General features: G+C 36.4%; 1 protein-coding gene across 1 annotated transcript; it reads left to right on the top strand.

The window, feature by feature from the left end:
* Nucleotides 1-1032: 1032 nt before the first annotated feature.
* Nucleotides 1033-18020, top strand: lpcat2 (lysophosphatidylcholine acyltransferase 2). The gene is made up of 14 exons (XM_083550902.1): nt 1033-1444; nt 2357-2499; nt 6366-6583; nt 7343-7455; nt 11432-11492; nt 12625-12683; nt 13414-13448; nt 13795-13849; nt 14209-14291; nt 14393-14518; nt 15109-15262; nt 15968-16066; nt 16331-16472; nt 17624-18020. The coding sequence occupies exons 1-14, from the start codon at nt 1340-1342 to the stop codon at nt 17791-17793; spliced, it is 1563 nt and encodes a 520-aa protein (XP_083407028.1). The 5' UTR covers nt 1033-1339; the 3' UTR covers nt 17794-18020.
* Nucleotides 18021-19175: the final 1155 nt, after the last annotated feature.

Genomic DNA, 19175 nt, shown 5'->3' with positions numbered 1-19175 from the left:
TTTTTATGTTTCATGTTACTTTTGCTGTTTTACTGTCTATGTACCTTGGCCCATTAATAACGAAATTTTTTTTGGTATACTGTGTATATGTAAGAATGACAGTAAAGCTTGAGATAAGTTGAGTTGACTTAATTAGATGAGAGAAGACCTGACCAAACGAAAGCAAGCAGGAAATATAGCACTGGCTCTAGGTGTTTGTAGGCACTATTTGTAATGGGTGCATCTCCTATGTGCTTCCATTCTTATCCTGACATGCCTATTACTTTGGAATAGTGTAACTCTGCGCTCCCCAGACCACATGAACCTTTTTCATTGCTCCACGATCCAATATTTATGCTCTCTAACAAAGTGAATTATTGTTTTGTTTTTTTATTTGGCTTACTAAGAGGTGGCTTCACACAGCTGTTTAGTAATAATCCTATAATGCTTACTGTCACTAATTGTTTATCTTTTTGTGTGACTTCACGAAACGTTTTGAACGTCTCCAATCACAATTGTACATTTTGACAGTTCACAATCCTTCCAGGTTTTAATAATGTTTTTGACATCAACCCAATTCCAGTGATTTCCAGTGACAGTGGAACCTAATTCCAGTTATTTCCAGGGATAGTTTAACCCAATTCCAGTGGTTTTACAGTGACAGTAGAACCCAATTCCAGTGATTTCCAGTGACAGTGGAACCCAATTCCAGTGGTTTTACAGTGACAGTAGAACCCAATTCCAGTTATTTCCAGTGACAGTGGAACCCAATTCCAGTGATTTCCAGTGACAGTAGAACCCAATTCCAGTGATTTCCAGTGACAGTAGAACACAATTCCAGTTATTTCCAGTGACAGTGAAACCCTATTCCAGTGATTTCCATTCTTTGCTTAATGCAGGGCAAAATCTTGTGAAACAGTAAACTCAAGACCACAAGATATGTATTCTGAAATTGAAGCTACACTGTGCGTCAGTTAGTGTTAACAGGATTATTGCCAGCTGAATCATATAAATGTTTCTGACCAATCAGTGTCGATAAATATTTGAGTTTTTTCTGTACCTATCATGTAAATAGCGTATTATATCCGTTCTCCTTTAAATACACGTCTGTGCAGCTAAGAAGAGGATTAGAGTCTTAAAGCAATAGGAGGGTGGACACACAGCTTGCTACACAGCGGTAACACCTTAAAAACAAAAAAGAGGAAACACTAGGACAGAAGGCTTGCGTAGTTATTTTCTGGTGTGTGGAATCTCCGGGGGTTAAAGAAGGAAGTGCAGTACAGTGTAGTGCAGAGACTGTGTGTCTGTTACTGAACCATACACACGCGTCCTCGCGCTCGAACGTCCACACAATTTGAAGATGCAACCTAAAAGAGTGTTTCCGAGGCAGGAGTCCCTCCTTCTCCCCGCTGTCATCAATCCCTTCCACTTGGACCTCAGATTAACCAAACGCGACAAAATAAAAGTGAGTGCAGCTCCTGGTCATTTTCTTTACGCCTGTTATGCAACATTTGCCAAATCACGCGGTAGAGGAAACGCACGCGTTTAAATCGAAATTATGTTTGCATACAAATACAACATGCATATGTTCATCCCTCAAATGTATTTATTTATTTATTGTACCGAACTAACCGCGTGCACAAGCTGTAACACGTTTGTTTACACGAACATTCGTACAATCCAGCTGTAAGAAAGGCGTGTCCTCATAGTGCACTTACCCGGTCTTAAATGTGTAAAAGTGATTTGGCTTTTAAAAGGTACATGAACTTTACACATAGCTATGTGCAGCAAAGTGTATTTTTTATTATATATATACACTTTTTCACAAAAATGGATTAAAAAACGAAAGCAAGAGAGACAGAGAGAGATTACACACATTCAATTCATTTAATTGTAATAGAAATGCATGTACTCCTGCTTATTTATGTAGTTATCCAATCAGCCAATTATGTGACAGCAGTAAATGCATGCAATCAGGGTTAAGATTGAGCAAACATCAGAATAGAGAAAATGTGATCTTGGTGTCAGACTGGGCTGGATCGTGAGTATGCACACAACATGTTCTAGGCTCCAAAAAAAAGAAGAAAAAAAACATCCAGTGAGCAATATTTATATGAAAGGTCAAAGGAGAATGTCCAGACTGGTTTGTTCTAACAGTAGGTCAGGTGACAGCTATGATCATTTAAATAACCACAATTTACAACCATTAACGACTTCTACAATACTGCTCCAGTCCTCTTATTAATAATACCGATTCAGCCCCAATAGTAATATCAATCTGCTTTACTTTAAGTTAGTCTAAAAGCTACAGATTCCATCCATATGTCATTTTCCACTGTTGCAAAAAAACATTCCATACTTGTTTCCTTGTTTTCAGTGTTTTCTTCTGGGAATCATTCTGGTGCCACTGCGCTCTGTCTTCCTCTTCCTGGCTCTTATGGTAGCATGGCTCGTTTCTACCCTAATTACTTTCAAGTGTCCTCTCAAAGGTGAGGTGGAACCTTTTACGGGCTGGAGAAGGTAAGCATCATTGACCGTTAAAAATCCACCCCAGTCATTTGACACAGTAGTGTATGATTATTGAAGTGTGGCTCAAACAATAGGTGACCAAAGACAGGGAAGTGTTGTTATATAATGAATAATAGTCTACCTTGTTCGAAATTTGCAAATGCTGTTTGCTGAGAATCCCACAGTCTTTGCATATCAAGTCCAAAGGTAGTCCATGAGATGCTGTTAGATACTACAGAGTCAAAGATACACAGGAAAAATGTGGTGGTTTGCTCAGATCTGAACAGGTTTTTTTTTTATTATTATTCCTTTTCTTATCTGACAATTAGGTAATAAGTGTAGTTTTTAAACATACTTTTTATAATGTCCACTGACTAGATGAAAAAAATATAAAATGAGGATTATAATACAAAAAGACAAAACATTTTAAATATAAAATAAAGAAAGAGAGATCAAAGCAGTGGTGGGCGGTCAGGTCCAGCAAAGCCTTCTCTGCTGGCCTATACACTATTAGAAACACTGAGCTACATTTACAACCTAAATTCTAATATATTTTCCATGAAATTGTATTAATTTATTCCCAACAGTTTATTCTCTTCATTTCGTAGCGTTACTCTTAGCTGCACTGCTTCCAGTACGTCTATGTGAATGTTCTATTTTTTCAGCATCTATGTGCTGCCATGTCAATCTAATCTGCCCAGGGCCTTCAAAGTCTGTACGGTTGGCTATTTTACCATAGTCTCTATAAGCAATAGGTCTGTTTCTTTAACCAATCAGATTTAAAATTTGCCTTACAGGGCTAGCTAGCTAGCTAGCCCAGAATAGCATCAGCATTTTTCCATCCTCCAAATGTGTGGTCAGAGGGAAACTGTTACAGTCAAGTTTGACTGGCAAAACACGTCTGTAGCGGGTTGCACACATTATTACATCTGAGTTCGACTTTTTTATGCCTATAGAGGAAGAGAAAATGATTTGGTCTCGCACATACTTAAAAATAAATTTTCAAGAAAAGCAAGACATCCTGAGAAGAGGCCAAACCCGAAGCTAGCTAGCTTGTCTCAGCCTGGAAAAGGGTTTGTTCGCCACTTCCAGACCAGTGAATACGAGCAATACCACTGACTTACAGCCTCTGAGCAGCGGTGCAAATTATAAGTATGCATCTCTGGTGAGTAGGTTGTATTTTATTAAAATGTTTAATGTTTTTGTCATGTTATTAGACAAATATTGATTCTGAATTGCTCCAGATGTTGAAGGTGGCACACTTGAGGTTGTAGTATAGAGGTTTGGAGCTTGCTTTAGTAAAAATGGTATTCACCCTCTATATGCGAAATGCCTTTCCCTCTGTAATGTCACACGTTGTTATATTTTAGTTATTTTAGTATATTTTTTGTATAGTATTGATGGTTTCTATTATTGCGAAGTGATAGTAGTGGTATTAAGAGGTGGATTATGTCGGGTAAGTTCTCACTGAATGCCCAGGTACCAAATCCGGCCGCCGCCATTAAGCTGGACGGGCTAGCCGCGATTCGTGCAGACAGAAATGCAGCTCTGTGCGGTAAGACTCGTGGTGTTTACATCAACACGGAATGGTGTTTCTACCTACTGCTCATCGCTATTGGAATTTATGGTGGTGAGATGTAGACCTTTTTATTTTATTTTTATTTTAAGGGAAAACAAAGACAACATAACAAATGCTTTTAAAATATTCACTATTGATTTTTTTTTGTAGCAACTGTATTTTATGATGTTAAAAAAATTAAGGCTGTTTTCTTAATATGCAGCAATTTCAAGATGCAAAAAAAAAAAAAAAAAGACATGCAAGAAGACATTTTATCTGATAAAAATATCATACCTTCTGATCTTCAGTTATACAGTACATTGTATTGTAGAATCACAGGAAGTAGTGTGTTTCCTTTTCTGCTCTGATTAATTAAATGGTGCATGGTGTTTAAAAATAAAACGTCCCCTACTCTGATCAATTAGACAAGTTAGCAGATGAACTGTAGGAAGAGTGGATGAGAATCCAGCAGTGGTGGGCCATGCATTTAACACCAAGGCCTTTAGTGGTGTCCTCCCTGAATCAGTCCACCACTTAAACATTCATTATATCACCATGCCTATAGAAACCATTTATATTATACAGAAACAAAGTACACATAATTCACACAACAGCTATGAAGTCTACACAAATATATTTGAGCTTATGCATTTTGCTAAGGATGCAGTTTGAAGTTTTGACTAGTGCGCTCTCTGACAATCCATCAAAAGGACATGAAAATCCACTGTTCTAAGCCTGCTAGGTGGCCACAGTGCTGCCAACTCAAAATCTGAAAGACAACAGCTCATTGTTATGGATTTGACATTGCAGGCTCTCACACTGCTGATTCTGGAGGCTGAATGCATATTCCCTTGATGCTGATAACACGTGATGTAATGGCTGATATATGATTGGATTGAATCTCCAACTCCAATGTAAACAGACACTACCGTAATTTTCAGACTATTAAGCGCACCCATATATAAGCCGAACCCACTGAATTTTACAAATACATTTTGGGAATAGCCTGCCGCCACATTTTCCGGTATTACTGCATGTGTGCAAGACCAAGGAATATGTCCTTATTATTTTCTGATGCTCATTTCTAAGTTTCTTTGACTAACCCGAAACGCTGTTGCCAAGAAAAATAAAAAAGCAAGAGTTTTGGAAACTTGTCTGTGCTTATATGATTTCTATTGCAACTGGAGTTAGCAAGCTTTCCCATGACCCAGACTCAACGCGTTACAACTGCTTGTATCTAAACAGTAGCCGACCAAGAAAGTCATTGTTCACTATCTTCCTCCTTTCTTTCACAACTATTTCTCTTTGTCTTTTGGCATCGTGCGTTTTAAAATCACCACCAATGGAAGTTTTTTTTTCCCGATGCCGTGCAGCTCAGAACACAGGTGAGGTGCGGTTTTTTTTCCGTTTGGAAATTTCATTGGTCTAATGTTATGTCGCTCAGTTTTTTGTTTAGAAGTTTGTGAAACCGGGAAAAACCCAGGAAAAATTCATAAATTAGCCGCTTCGTTGTTTAAGACGTGGGGCTTATAGTCTGAAAAATACGGTACTTGAATAAGCACACTGAAAGATATGTTATGAAATGAGGAGAATAGACTTTTGGGAATAATTTAATATATTTTCATGGACAAAAATTTATTAATATGTAAGTGATTCTAATAGAGTTTATGCCAGTAGAGAAGGTCTTGATGGCCCTGACAACCCACTCCTGGAATCAAACAAATGTACAACAAAAGACACAAATCACAAGTAACCAAACACATACCTCCAGGCTCTGTTATCATTATTTAGAGAGCATACATTTTCCTTAAGTGTTACCCTTCATCACATGGCCTGCCCAGTCTGGGCAACTGCTTTGGGATAAAATGGATCACAAAGGATCACAACAGCAGGGGACACTTTTGGCAAGTTTTGAAATAGGCATAGCAAAGCATATAGCAAAGTAAGCAGAATATTTGGAGAAGCTGGATCTGGATGTAAAGAGTGTAAAGCTTTTATGTATAGCAAGGGATGATTATTAAAATAAAGTTTAACAACTGTACATTTATATATTTGGTCAAAGCAAATCTTCATACTGTTAAATTATCTAGTTTGTTGTATATAAGCAAAGGGAACATGCATTTGTCTTTTGACATGAGATATTGGTTTGGTGAGCTGGAATGTTTGGGCAGTTTAGAAAATGGAAGATGTAATGGGGTAAATTTTTCAAATATTTTTTTTACTTAAAAAAACTTTTTTTAATATGTATCTTTTATCTTTAATAATACTGTCTATATGTGTCTGTGTTTCTACTCATATATGAACCTGTTTGTTTGTGAAGCTTTTTGTGTCACAGAGTATTGGTGTTTCTGGGCCGACTGTGTTTCTTCGCAATGGGCTTTCGTGTAAAAGTCAAGGGGAAACAAGCAAGCAGCAGCGAGGCTCCAATTTTGGTCGTGGCACCTCATTCTTCATTCTTTGACTCTATTACATGCATTGTATCAGGTTTGCCATCTGTAGTGTCCCGTACTGAGAATCTACTTCCTCTCATGTTTGGCCGTAAGTAACATAGAAATGTTTTTCATCACTTTTTATGTCTGTGTTTTGAAAATAAAGGCATAATTACCTTTAAGTGATGTCCAAGTGACTCGTTATGAACCTAATGTTGATATCAAGCTAAGTCTAAGTCTAGCCAGTATAAGTCATTATTAACAGGATTATAAATGCTTTAAATTCAAGATTCTTTACTAACCACATTTGAAATCAAGTTAAAATGTCAACAGGATAATCAGTGAGTCTAAAACTGTTTTGTAAGTAACTTATCTTTGACTGTATAAGACTAATAGAATTGTATAATTCCTGAAAGTATACGGTTGCACATAAAAATGCGGTATATATTATTTAAGATATAGGTAATAATTTAATGCAATTTATTCAGTTGATTGCTCAATATGACATGGTTAGAAAGTGGTAATTTTCTTTAACAGCAGCCCAAACAGTTCCACCTCCAAGGCAAATGTATGTTTATATTGTATTTTTAAGTTTGTTTGAACAAGGATGTTTAATGTTCGGTGGACAAGCCAAAAGGTCATGTACAATCAGCGAAATAAGGAAAATCTTTTAGAAGGGAAATCCAGTACTCACTAGAAAAATATAAAGTGAAATTAAATGGCCTGAATTTTGCATTGGGATTTGACTATAATAATATACAGATTTTGTGCACATAAACTTGTTTGTCGATGTTTATATTTCACATGGTGCATTCAGGAATGTGTGTGTGTGTGTGTGTGTGTGTGTGTGTGTGTGTGTGTCCTTTAGGATTCACGCGCTGCCTGCAGCCTGTCGTTGTCTCACGGGAAGACCCGGACTCACGCAAAAACACATTTACAAATATCAGAAACCGGGCCAGATCTGAAGGCCGTTGGCCACAGGTCAGGATAGATCCATGCCTATATATATACAGTGAGGAAAATAAGTATTTGAACACCCTGCTATTTTGCAAGTTCTCCCACTTAGAAATCATGGAGGGGTCTGAAATTGTCATCGTAGGTGCATGTCCACTGTGAGAGACATAATCTAAAAAAAAAAATCCAGAAATCACAATGTATGATTTTTAAACTATTTATTTGTATGATACAGCTGCAAATAAGTATTTGAACACCTGTCTATCAGCTAGAATTCTGACCCTCAAAGACCTGTTAGTCTGCCTTTAAAATGTCCACCTCCACTACATTTATCATCCTAAATTAGATGCACCTGTTTGAGGTCGTTAGCTGCATAAAGACACCTGTTCACCCCATACAATCAGTAAGAATCCAACTACTAACATGGCCAAGACCAAAGAGCTGTCCAAAGACACTAGAGACAAAATTGTACACCTCCACAAGGCTGGAAAGGGCTAGGGGGAAATTGCCAAGCAGCTTGGTGAAAAAAGGTCCACTGTTAGAGCAATCATTAGAAAATGGAAGAAGCTAAACATGACTGTTAAAACTTCCTCGTACTGGGGCTCCATGCAAGATCTCACCTCGTGGGGTATTTATGATCCTATGGAAGGTGAGACATCAGCCCAGAACTACACGGGAGGAGCTGGTCAATGACCTGAAAAGAGCTGGGACCACCGTTTCCAAGGTTACTGTTGGTAATACACTAAGACGTCATGGTTTGAAATCATGCATGGCACGGAAGGTTCCTATGCTTAAACCAGCACATGTCCAGGAACGTCTTAAGTTTGCCAATGACCATTTGGATGATCCAGAGGAGTCATGGGAGAAAGTCATGTGGTCAGATGAGACCAAAATAGAACTTTTGGGTCATAATTCCACTAAACGTGTTTGCAGGAAGAAGAATGATGAGTACCATCCCTGGAACACCATCCCCACTGTGAAGCATGGGGGTGGTAGCATCATGCTTTGGGGGTGTTTTTCTGCACATGGGACAGGGCGACTGCACTGTATTAAGGAGAGGATGACCGGGGCCATTTTGGGAAACAACCTCCTTCCCTCAGCTAGAGCATTGAAGATGGATCGAGGCTGAGTCTTCCAACATGACAAGACCCGAAGCACAAAGCCAGGATAACCAAGGAGTGGCTCTGTAAGAAGCATATCAAGGTTCTGGCGTGGCCTAGCCAGTCTCCAGACCTAAACCCAATAGAGAATCTTTGGAGGGAGCTCAAACTCTGTGTTTCTCAGCGACAGGCCAGAAACCTGACTGATCTAGAGAAGATCTGTGTGGAGGAGTGGGCCAAAATCCCTCCTGCAGTGTGTGCAAACCTGGTAAAAAACTACAGGAAACGTTTGACCTCTGTAATTGCAAACAAAGGCTACTGTACCAAATATTAACTTTGACTTTCTCAGGTGTTCAAATACTTATTTGCAGCTGTATCATACAAAAAATCGTTAAAAAATCATACATTGTGATTTCTGGATTTTTTTTTTTAGATTATGTCTCTCACAGTGGACATGCACCTATATATATATATATATATATATATATATATATATATATATATATATATATATATATATATATATATATATTCTATGTATAAACTAAACACAAATTCAGTTAGACAGAATCCCCATGCCTGTAGTCATTATGTTTTTCATTGTATATTACCATTTTAGTGCCAAACCATTAGATTATGGCTTTTTGACGGTAGTAAAGAAAGATGTATGTATATAAGTAAAGTAGCTCTGATTACTATGATGTCTGGCTTCAGCTTCAGTGTGTGTGTGTGTGTGTGTGTGTGTGTGTGTGTGTGAATACATATATATATGTATGTATGTATGTGTGAATGAGTCAGATATGAGGTAACTGGTTTGAAGTAGCTGATTTCATAACCAGTCTTTAAATGGGTAATTCCAAAGTTGAGTCTAGGTGTTATGTAAGTCTTACTTCCTGTATAAGAAAAATGAATGATCTGGCTTTTCACTGCTGTGCATCAAAGGTGAAAGTTAATTATATATATATATATATATATATATATATATATATATATATATATATATATATATATATATATATATGATGCACAGCAGTGAAAAGCCAGACAATTAATTTTTCTTATACAGATTGTTTTTATCAATCCAATGTAATGTGTGCTAATTGATCCATAATGCACAATTTCATATTTTAATATATATATATATATATACAGTAAGGTAAATAAGTATTTGAACACCCTGCTATTTTGCAAGTTCTCCCACTTAGAAATCATAGAGGGGTCTGAAATTGTCATCGTAGGTGCATGTCCACTGTGAGAGACATAATCTAAAAAAAAAAATCCAGAAATCACAATGTATGATTTTTTGACTATTTATTTGTATGATACAGCTGCAAATAAGTATTTGAACACCTGAGAAAGTCAATGTTAATATTTGGTACAGTAGCCTTTGTTTGCAATTACAGAGGACAAACGTTTCCTGTAGTATTTCACCAGGTTTGCACACACTGCAGGAGGGATTTTGGCCCACTCCTCCTCACAGATCTTCTCTAGATCAGTCAGGTTTCTGCCCTGTCGCTGAGAAACACGGAGTTTGAGCTCCCTCCAAAGATTCTCTATTGGGTTTAGGTCTGGAGACTGGCTAGGCCATGCCAGAACCTTGATATGCTTCTTACAGAGCCACTCCTTGGTTATCCTGGTTGAGTGCTTCGGGTCATTGTCATGTTGGAAGACTCAGCCTCGACCCATCTTCAATGCTCTAACTGAGGGAAGAAGGTTGTTCCCCAAAATCTTGCAATACATGGCCCCGGTCATCCTCTCCTTAATACAGTGCAGTCGCCCTGTCCCATGTGCAGAAAAACACCCCCAAAGCATGATGCTACCACCCCCATGCTTTATAGTAGGGATGGTGTTCTTGGGATGGTACTCATCATTCTTCTTCCTCCAAACACGTTTAGTGGAATTATGACCCAAAAGTTCTATTTTGGTCTCATCTGAACACATGACTTTCTCCCATGACTCCTCTGGATCATCCAAATGGTCATTGGCAAACTTAAGACGTTCCTGGACATGTGCTGGTTTAAGCATAGGAACCTTCCGTGCCATGCATGATTTCCAACCATGACGTCTTAGTGTATTACCAACACTAACCTTGGAAACGGTGGTCCCAGCTCTTTTCAGGTGATTGACAAACTCCTCCCGTGTAGTTTTGGGCTGATTTCTCACCTTCCTTAGGATCCTTGAGACCCCACGAGGTGAGTTCTTGCATGGCGCCCCAGTCCGAGGGTGATTGGCAGTCATGTTTAGCTTCTTCCATTTTCTAATGATTGCTCTAACAGTGGACCTTTTTTCACCAAGCTGCTTGGCAATTTCCCCGTAGCCCTTTCTAGCCTTGTGGAGGTGTACAATTTTGTCTCTAGTGTCTTTGGACAGCTCTTTGGTCTTGGCCATGTTAGTAGTTGGATTCTTACTGATAGTATGGGGTGGACAGGTGTCTTTATGCAGCTAACGACCTCAAACAGGTGCATCTAATTTAGGATAATAAATGTGTTGGAGGTGGACATTTTAAAGGCAGACTAACAGGTCTTTGAGGGTCAGAATTCTAGCTGATAGACAGGTGTTCAAATACTTATTTGCAGCTGTATCATACAAATAAATAGTTTAAAAATCCTATATTGTGATTTCTGGATTTTTTTTTTTAGATTATGTCTCTCACAGTGGACATGCACCTACGATGACAATTTCAGACCCCTCCATGATTTGTAAGTGGGAGAACTTGCAAAATAGCAGGGTGTTCAAATACTTATTTTCCTCACTGTATATATATATATATTGGTATGAAATTTTGCATTATGGATCAATTAGCACACATTACATTGGATTGATAAAAACATAAGTAAATGTATATAATATTATTGTTTAAGTTATTCTAAATACATACAGACTGTATCTTCTATATTTTCCAGTTGCTAATTTTCCCAGAAGGAACATGCACAAACAGATCATGTCTTATTACTTTTAAACCAGGTAAGGAGGTACTCTTATGTAAATTCTGTATTTCTATAAGTATTTATATTTCGAAGTGAAATTTGGACTTAGCATGTATGCATACAAGTCATCCTTAGTAAGTAAGTAAATATATAAATACATTCATAAATTAATGATCATCTTATACAAGGGATGGCAGTGGATCTTTCAGTGCCACGGAGACACATACATGTTCTTTTTATTTATATACAACAAACTAGGCAAAAGGCAATAACACAAAAAATTGGAAAGTAAATGACTGCAAAATTGTTCTGTGGAGTCCAAATATGACATTTTTGGCTCTTACAGTCAAACATGAAGGTGGAAGTTCAATGGTTTGGGGTTGTTTTGGAGCAGGGAAGTTTGGAGATTTTGAGAGAAAACCCAGAGAGGAACATCTTTACAATGAATATGTGTACAATGATATATTTGTTTAGTCAAAGTACATGTTCATACTGTTAGATTTCCTTGTTTGTTACATATAAACTAAAAGGACATGCCTGTCCTTCTCAAAACTGATAAAAGACTAGGTGCTTCCAGACTTTTGACAGGCACTGTACATTGATATAAGAATGTCCCTTTGGTGGACAGGGACATTGTAATCTCCAGAGTAACCAAACTGTACAGATCTGAAAGGTGTTTATTTTTTGCTTGTGAAAGAATCTGTAACAGAAACAGATCTTGGAGATCAGATCTTTCTACCAGACACACCCTTTTTTTTAATAAAAATTATTTATTTTAGTTCACCATATTTTATATCCCATTATCATTGCTGACAGCTGATACTGAATAAAATGAGTCTTGAGTTCATATAAAATGTGATTGATTAAATTAGATCATGCTACACAGCAGGACAAATATGACACCAAAATCTCGGGCATGGTCTGATCAATACATGCTACTGATATGCATTCAGATAAGCAGCATAGAATTTTAAAGTATATCCAATGACAGCTATGTAGTAAGGAAAGAGTTAACCATGGTGGGTCTCGCATACTTGTATTTACACAGGGTGTTTAATGGGTGTAAGTGTTTGAAAACGAGATGTAAAAAACTTTGTGTGCGTGCGAGCGTGCATATGTGTGTGTTTTTTGGTGGGGTCCTTATCACTTATTATTCTTTTTATTTTCAGGTGCTTTCTCACCAGGAGTTCCTGTTCAGCCAGTGCTTATCAGATACCCAAATAAACTGGTAATTATTGTTAAATGCATATTTATTTATTTTTCAAGATAAATCTTTTAAAGTAAAAGTGGTAGTTTCCATGTTTGAAAGTGCTTTGTTTTAAATAAATGACTGGAGATTTCTTATCATAAGTGGATTGACTGACATTCCAAATAAAACAAGCATTCAGTAAATGCTCTTGATGAAGTTAGCTAAAGCCTAATTAGTTATGCTGTTAAATGTAATCTTAGTCTGTGACTTACAGCAGGTGCCTTAATGGAATCTTCCAATTTCTTTTACAAATCTATATTTTAATAAAACTTCACAGCAATTCTGGATTCAGGCTGCAATTAAAATGATGAGATTTGCCCAGAAAATTAACCGGTTTTCAGTAAAGCCCTCTGAAACTTTAGATAGTGATGTCAATAGTGATCAGATTATTATTTATTATTATTTAATAAATATCATGAGCTTGTATTTATTAAAACTCATTTCTTGCACTGCGTATGATCTCAGCCAAACAGAATGAGGAAAAGATTTTATTATTTTTTTGCTTATATATATTATTTGAGAATCTTGTAACTAAGAAGGGAAATTGAAAACTGAGAGATTCTACAGAACAAAGCATATCCCTGCAAATTCTATGAGAAAACTACAAATAGGTTTTCTTCTCTATGTAATATTCAGGTTAAAATAATAGAACTTGAACTATATTATTATCTTATACTAATATGTTTTCATTCTTTTTTTTGTTCTTCAGGACACAGTAACATGGACATGGCAAGGTCCTACATTGTAAGTGAAGATTCAGTTAAGAGTTCACAACCTTAAATAGTTTATCTTCATATCATCTGGCCCACTGCTCAGCCCCAGACATAAAATATCCTTTCAGTGTTGCCACAACTGGCTTGTATTTACATCCTGTAATGACCTCTGAGAATTTTCATACTTTCCAGTCCTAATATCAAGGGAATAATCCTCACTGGACAGGCAACACAAAACATTTCATGTGTTTCTTGGGGAAAAAAAAACAAGTCAACAACTATTGAGTCAATGATTTGCTTAAAGCTGAAAATATACTGTGGTTTGATTTCCTATTTGAGCATGCGTGTAGTAACATTATCATTGCTTCCTGTTTCAGCCGGACTCTAGTTCTCCTCACGCTGTGTCAGCTCTATACAACTGTGCAAGTTGAGGTTAGCATTCTTGGAGTCTACTTCTCTGTTTTAATTTATTTTACAGACCTTATGTTTATGACTTAAATGCACATTGCATCAAATTTTAACAGAAAATTAGTGCTCTTTTCATTAGAACATTTCTACAAAGTTAACTAGCATTAATGTCCTATAGCCTTAGAAATATTGCCAAAGAAGTCAGAAGAAAACATAAAATAGAGTTTAACATTTAAATACAAATCTAGCTAAATATATAATTTAATGTTGATTCAAATTTACTTGAACTATAAACATTCATGAAGTTTTATGTGAATGTTGACAGTTTTAAGTAAAATGTTCTAAAATGTGATCAGTTTTTTTTTTTTTTTTTACTTTTCCAGTTTCTTCCTCCATATATTCCCACTGAAGAAGAGAAAAATAACGGCATAAAATTTGCACAATCTGTAAGGAGTAAAATGGCAGAGTAAGAAATATAATACATAAGAAGTTTGCTTCTTCAGGTGCTCTAGTATTGATATGTCTAAATGAGTAAGACAGTTCTAATAAGCTTTTGTGGTTTGACAGGGCTCTGGGCGTGCCTATAACAGATCACACTTTTGAGGACTGTCGACTGATGATCTCAGCAGGGCAGCTGACTCTGCCCATGGAAGCGGGCCTAGTAGAGTTCACTAAGATCAGCAAAAAGCTTAAGTAGATCATACTGTTTAGATTTTTTGCCTTTCTCTGTACCATTTTGAAAGAGAGTTTCAGTATCAGTCAACACTGTTATCACATCAGAGTTAATACTGTTAACACTGGACATATATAAACCTGCACACTTAGGTTATGATAATCACAACACAGTAACTAGCATTCTATAAATAAATGTAATGAAATTTTTACTTTTTGATTTCTAAACACTGAACCCTTTAACTTATTCTTAAATAAATTCAACAAAGATCAGAAACCACAGAGGGCATTGTTTACATTTGAAGGCAAAATTAATAAGCATTTGTATATAAATTAATTTATTTAGTTTGCTAGCTAGCATTAGCTAACATGACAGTATTTCTGATGGGGTTGCTAATTAATTGGGAGCTAATCTAAAAGTGTTTCTGAGGGGACTAAGGGCCCATGTACAGTACTTTACTGTTTATATATTTCATTTTTAACACTGTAAGCCAGCTAGCTAATAATTGATAGTTTTGGAGTGGATAAAGATTATAAAGTGTATTGTTTACACTTGTCAACTTGTTAATAGTAGATTAATCTATTTTCCTTTACATTTTTTAAAACTTCAGTCTGAAATGGGACAGCATGCGGAAGGATCTGGAGAATTTTGCTACCATCGCCCAATCATGCAAAGGAGGACGAATCAGGATTGAGGAGTTTGCTAGTTTTCTAAAGCTACCTGTCAGCCCTTTGCTTCAGGAGCTCTTTTCTCTTTTTGACAGGGTGTGTTTTTGTGTTGTTGTTTTTGTGTTGTTGTTTTTGTGTGTGTGTGTGTGTGTGTGTGTGTGTGTGTGTGTGTGTGTGTGTGTGTTTGTGTGTCTGAATGTGTGTGTATGTGTGTGTGTGTGTGTGTGTGCCCACATTACTCTTTTAGCAAAATTGTATGTTTATGAGCCACTCTCTCTCTCTCTCTCTCTCTCTCTCTCTCTCTCTCTCTCTCTCTCTCTCTCTCTCTCTCTTCTCTCTCTCTCTCGCTCTCTCTCTCTCTCTCTCTCTGTCCAGTGCACCAGGAAAGTATCCAGACTTCACTTTTTTCGAATTGAGATTTTTTTTCTTATTAATGTACACTAACTACTGAGAGGATTTGCTATTAGGAATGGTAGAAAATCCCCCAATCACATGTTTTGCATTATACCCAAAAAAAACCTTGAGGCTGCAATTGCTGTCATAAGTGCTTCAACTAATTTCTGAGTAAAGAGTCTGAATACTTATGACATGTTTTTTCTTTCTTTCTTTCTTTTAACAGATTCTGTTTTTACTATGTCATTACAGAGCACTGCATGTAGATTAATTCAGGAAAAAAAATTGCAACATAAAATAAAAAAAAGTGAAGGAGATCTGAATACTTTCTGAATGCACTGTACAAGATTATGGCAGACATAATCATTTAAATATGTTTAATTAATTGTTTATAATGTTATGCTACAGAATGGGGATGGCACTATTGATTTCAGAGAATATGTAATTGGAATGACAGTGTTGTGTCGACCAGCGAACACAGAAGAAGTGATCCAGACAGCATTCAAGGTACATGCTCATTCCTTTTATATATATATATATATATATATATATATATATATATATATATATATATATATATATATATATATTCTATGTATAAACTAAACACAAATTCAGTTAGACAGAATCCCCATGCCTGTAGTCATTATGTTTTTCATTGTATATTACCATTTTAGTGGCAAACCATTAGATTATAGCTTTTTGACGGTAGTAAAGAAAGATGTATGTATATAAGTAAAGTAGCTCTGATAACTTGATGTCTGGCTTTAGCTTTTCGATATAGACGAAGACAACATCATTACACGAGATGAATTTACTAGTATGCTGCGCTCCACTCTTGGCGTGTCTGATCTCGATGTCACCACACTGTTCAATGAAATTGATATTGATGGCTCAGACCATATTACATATGGTGAGTATACAGTTTTACATTGCAAAAGTTTGCACCTTTTTGGCTTTCTTCTATTTAATCTCTATTTCCCTCAGTTTCAAACTAGGGGCCAAAATATGAATTTAATATATTTTACAGTTTATCAAAACCCTAGAACATAATTTTTTAGGTTCATTTTTATGTGCAATGTACAGCCTAAATCTTATAAATATAAAAGAGCACCTTATTGTCACATATTCAAGTACAGTAGCGAAAATTAAGAAATTTCGATTTTAAATACCAACCAGGCATACTTTTATGGCCACCAATCAGGCATAACATTATGACCACCTGCCTAATGTTGTGTTGGTCCCCCTTTTGCTGCCAAAACAGTCCTGATATGTCAAGCATGAACAGCATTAACTTTTTCAGCAATTTAAGCTACAGGAGCTTGTCTGCTGATTCAGACCAAACATTTCAGCTTTCACGTCCCACGTCCCACGTGCATCAATGACCCTCAGCCGCCTGTGACCCTGTTGCCAGTTTACAACTGTTGCTTCCATGGACCACTTTTGATAGACACTGACCACTGCAGACCAGGAACAGCCCACAAGAGCTGCGGTTTTGGAGATGCTCTGACCCAGTCGTCTAGCCATTACAATTTAGCCCTTATTAAACCCGCTCAAATCCTTACGCTTGCCCATTTTTCCTGCTTCTAACACATACATTTTGAGGAAAAAAATGCCCACTTGCTGCCTAATATATGCCACCCACTAACATGTGCCATGAAGAAGCAATCATTGATGCTTTTTACTCATTGTTCATAATGTTATAATGTCATAATGTTATGCCTGGTCAATGTATATGAAAAACTTAGATATTTTAACAATGGATAAAAAGTAATGAGAAAAATACTAATTAGACACTCTGGGAACTGCATGCTTGAACTGGGCTTTTAACAGTTTTTATTTTTCATATAGGCTTTAAATCTGTCATTTAGAGTCTTTTTTAGGACCAAGCACAACAAACATTTAGCTTCCATTATTTTATTTATGCTTTGTGTGATTTTGTATGCAATAATAGGCATTAACCTGGTACAGTAATTATAAAACTCCAGAAGATCAGTGCTGGGATATACAATATGCTTGATGTTTTATAACTAACAGACCTTTTTCCTGTCGTATTTTCACTAGATGAGTTTTTGTCCTTTGCTTACACCCACCCCGAGTACGCTAAACTCATCACGACATACATTGAACTCCAGCGTTACCAGTGCCTACAAGGAGAAGGACCAATCTCAGGTCTCACTTCCTCCTGTATAATTCCCCCGAGTGAGCAACAGGAAGACAAGAAAGATAACTAAGCACCTTACTTATATGAAACGCAAAGCCAAATTGATTACACTGTGAGGCAAACAGTGTGGCAAATTTCTGCTAGAAATCAATGGTTACTTTCTTGATTTGAAACACAGCCATTGCATCGTGTTGAAATCTTGTGACTCCCATGTGCCTTAGAGCAAATATAGTGGATTTGCAATGGATTAGTATATATATATATATATTGCATAAAGAAAGCATGTATTTTACAAGGTTTACTGCTTTAAATAATTGTGTCTTGAACACTGCAAAAACAGTTAATATATGATCATTTTGTACAGTCAAGTGCAAATGTTTGTATACCCAAAACTTCTCATTTTAAACTCGACTATAAAGAATAATTCATGAAACTCCAAGGATCTGTCAGTGGATTTATACACTTGTACTGTTTTACTCATTACACACAGTAAACTGATTACATGTAAAAGCTTTACTGTAAATCAATAAAATATTACTGATTACACACAGTAAAAGCACTCCAAACCTCATTTGTGCTTAGTTGTACTGCATACAGACTTAGATTCCTCACTGTAGAAAAAGAATGGAAGCTATTCTGAAGACTCATTGAAGAAATATACAATGCGTTTATTCTGCAGTCGTCCACCAGGTGACACTAGAAACCCATTTTACAATTCTTCATACATTACTTATTTTCTGACTGAAACTTTTGTTTTGGTGTTTTTTATGTGTGAGTTCACGTGCAATCACCACTTCATCAACCTTTTAAAATCAAAGACCAAATATTACAAATTCAAAATCAACCTTTTAAAATCAAGACTAAACCTTACAAAGCCAAGCAAAGCACCTCAGTACCTCAGTGGTTAAGATGCTGGCCCTCGGTTCGGAATGTCAAGAGCTGAAATCTCAGCACAACCAAGCTGTTGCTCCTGGTCCTTTGAACAAGGTGTTTTTCCTTTAAATAAGGTCTATTATATATAATATAACTATGTGAAAAATGGGTTAGTGCAGTAACAAAAATTAAGAAATGTTTATTGTAAAATATTAGAAAATATTTGTACATTCGAATTAGAAATTTTATTAAGAAAAACACACCTTGGGCACTGCACACTTGCACTGGGTTTAAATTGCTTCTTTTCATATATACATTAAAAATTTAATTTTGAGTGTCTTTAGAATATAAAAGTCACCAAGCTCTGCAAACATTTAGTTTTTATTCCATTGCTTTGTATCGTTTTGTGTGCAATAATACTAATTATGAAACTTCAAAAGGAAAAAAAACACTGAGCGCAAAGTTATTGATGTTAAAATCATTCATCAAATACATTTCTTCAAAAACATAAGGCGTCACGATTGTTCTGACATTATAACATTATAACACTAATTATATCTTCATCGTAGCACCTGTTAT

Source organism: Silurus aristotelis (genome assembly GCF_946808225.1).
Source record: "Silurus aristotelis genome assembly, chromosome: 9".
Lineage (NCBI taxonomy): Eukaryota > Metazoa > Chordata > Actinopteri > Siluriformes > Siluridae > Silurus > Silurus aristotelis.
The sequence above is the reverse complement of the archived record's forward strand: the minus strand, read 5'-3'. Positions and strand labels throughout refer to the sequence as shown.